Consider the following 2,371-nt stretch of genomic DNA (forward strand, 5'->3'; position numbering starts at 1 on the left):
AGTCAGTATAAACCATATCTCTCTGTGCCCTATACAACAGCACTTTGTTACTCATGTAGTCAGTATTAAACATATCTCTCTGTGCCCTATACAACAGCACCTCACCATGGCCTTGTTACTCATGTAGTCAGTATAAACCATATCTCTCTGTGCCCTATACAACAGCACCTCACCATGGCCTTGTTACTCATGTAGTCAGTATAAAACATATCTCTCTGTGCCCTATACAACAGCACCTTGTTACTCATAATTCTACTTTGTGTGACTTTCCATTAGGTGGCGCTGTCATATCTAACCCTACAACATGGGGTTGTTACAGTGCTGTACTACATGTTTTACAAACAACCAGACCCAGAGCCCTGCATACATACAGCCCAACACCACAGTCCCACAGCCCCACAGCCCAACCCCACAGCCCCACAGCCCCACAGCCCCAGAACCCAACCCCACAGCCCCACAGCCCCAGAACCCAACCCCACAGCCCCAGAACCCAACCCCAACCCCACAGCACCAGAACCCAACCCCCCAGCCTCAGGACCCAACCCCACAGCCCCAGAACCCAACCCCACAGCCCCAGACCCCAACCCCCAGCCTCAGGACCCAACCCCACAGCCCCAGAACCCAACCCCCAGCCTCAGGACCCAACCCCACAGCCCCAGAACCCAACCCCCAGCCTCAGGACCCAACCCAACCCCACAGCACCAGAACCCAACCCCCCAGCCTCAGGACCCAACCCCACAGCCCCAGAACCCAACCCCCAGCCTCAGGACCCAACCCCACAGCCCCAGAACCCAACCCCCAGCCTCAGGACCCAACCCCACAGCACCAGAACCCAACCCCCCAGCCTCAGGACCCAACCCCACAGCCCCAGAACCCAACCCCCAGCCTCAGGACCCAACCCCACAGCCCCAGAACCCAACCCACAGCCTCAGGACCCAACCCCACAGCACCAGAACCCAACCCCCAGCCTCAGGACCCAACCCCACAGCCTCAGAATCCAACCCCACAGGCCCAGAACCCAACCCCACAGCCCCGGAACACAACCCCACAGCACCAGAACCCAACCCCCCAGCCTCAGAATCCAACCCCACAGGCCCAGAACCCAACCCCACAGCCCTGGAACACAACCCCAGGGGGAGGGAGGGAGGGAGGGAGGGAGGCATTCCTTCTCCATGCCAGCTGCAGCCTACCTCCAGCCCAGGGCCAGGCAAGACAATGAGGAGTTTGTCTTGGCATCATGGTCTGCCCAGCAACAGCTGCCCCCAGGCTGGCCCATACTGTCTACTCTTCAGGCTGGCCCATACTGTCAACCCTTCAGACTGGCCCATACTGTCTACTCTTCAGGCTGGCCCATACTGTCTACTCTTCAGGCTGGCCCATACTGTCTACTCTTCAGGCTGGCCCATACTGTCTACTCTTCAGACTGGCCCATACTGTCTACTCTTCAGGCTGGCCCATACTGTCTACTCTTCAGGCTGGCCCATACTGTCTATTCTTCAGGCTGGCCCATACTGTCTACTCTTCAGGCTGGCCCATACTGTCTACTCTTCAGGCTGGCCCATACTGTCAACCCTTCAGACTGGCCCATACTGTCTACTCTTCAGGCTGGCCCATACTGTCTACTCTTCAGGCTGGCCCATACTGTCAACCCTTCAGGCTGGCCCATACTGTCAACCCTTCAGACTGGCCCATACTGTCTACTCTTCAGGCTGGCCCATACTGTCTACTCTTCAGGCTGGCCCATACTGTCAACCCTTCAGACTGGCCCATACTGTCTACTCTTCAGGCTGGCCCATACTGTCTACTCTTCAGGCTGGCCCATACTGTCTACTCTTCAGGCTGGCCCATACTGTCTACTCTTCAGGCTGGCCCATACTGTCAACCCTTCAGGCTGGCCCATACTGTCAACCCTTCAGACTGGCCCATACTGTCTACTCTTCAGGCTGGCCCATACTGTCTACTCTTCAGGCTGGCCCATACTGTCAACCCTTCAGACTGGCCCATACTGTCTACTCTTCAGGCTGGCCCATACTGTCTACTCTTCAGGCTGGCCCATACTGTCTACTCTTCAGGCTGGCCCATACTGTCTACTCTTCAGGCTGGCCCATACTGTCTACTCTTCAGGCTGGCCCATACTGTCAACCCTTCAGACTGGCCCATACTGTCTACTCTTCAGGCTGGCCCATACTGTCTACTCTTCAGGCTGGCCCATACTGTCTACTCTTCAGGCTGGCCCATACTGTCTACTCTTCAGACTGGCCCATACTGTCTACTCTTCAGGCTGGCCCATACTGTCTACTCTTCAGACTGGCCCATACTGTCTACTCTTCAGGCTGGCACATACTGTCTACTCTTCAGACTGGCCCATACT

The 2,371-nt window shown here is 56.5% G+C and overlaps 1 protein-coding gene across 1 annotated transcript; it reads left to right on the forward strand.

Annotated features, from left to right (window-relative positions):
* Positions 1–330: 330 nt before the first annotated feature.
* On the forward strand, positions 331–1,207 carry LOC120037197 (extensin-like; the record flags this gene model as incomplete). The annotated part of the gene is made up of 1 exon (XM_038983374.1): positions 331–1,207. A coding segment is annotated over exon 1 (877 nt), but the record flags the coding sequence as incomplete, so codon positions are not given.
* Positions 1,208–2,371: the final 1,164 nt, after the last annotated feature.

This window comes from Salvelinus namaycush, unplaced genomic scaffold, assembly GCF_016432855.1.
Source record: "Salvelinus namaycush isolate Seneca unplaced genomic scaffold, SaNama_1.0 Scaffold1616, whole genome shotgun sequence".
NCBI classification, from domain to species: domain Eukaryota; kingdom Metazoa; phylum Chordata; class Actinopteri; order Salmoniformes; family Salmonidae; genus Salvelinus; species Salvelinus namaycush.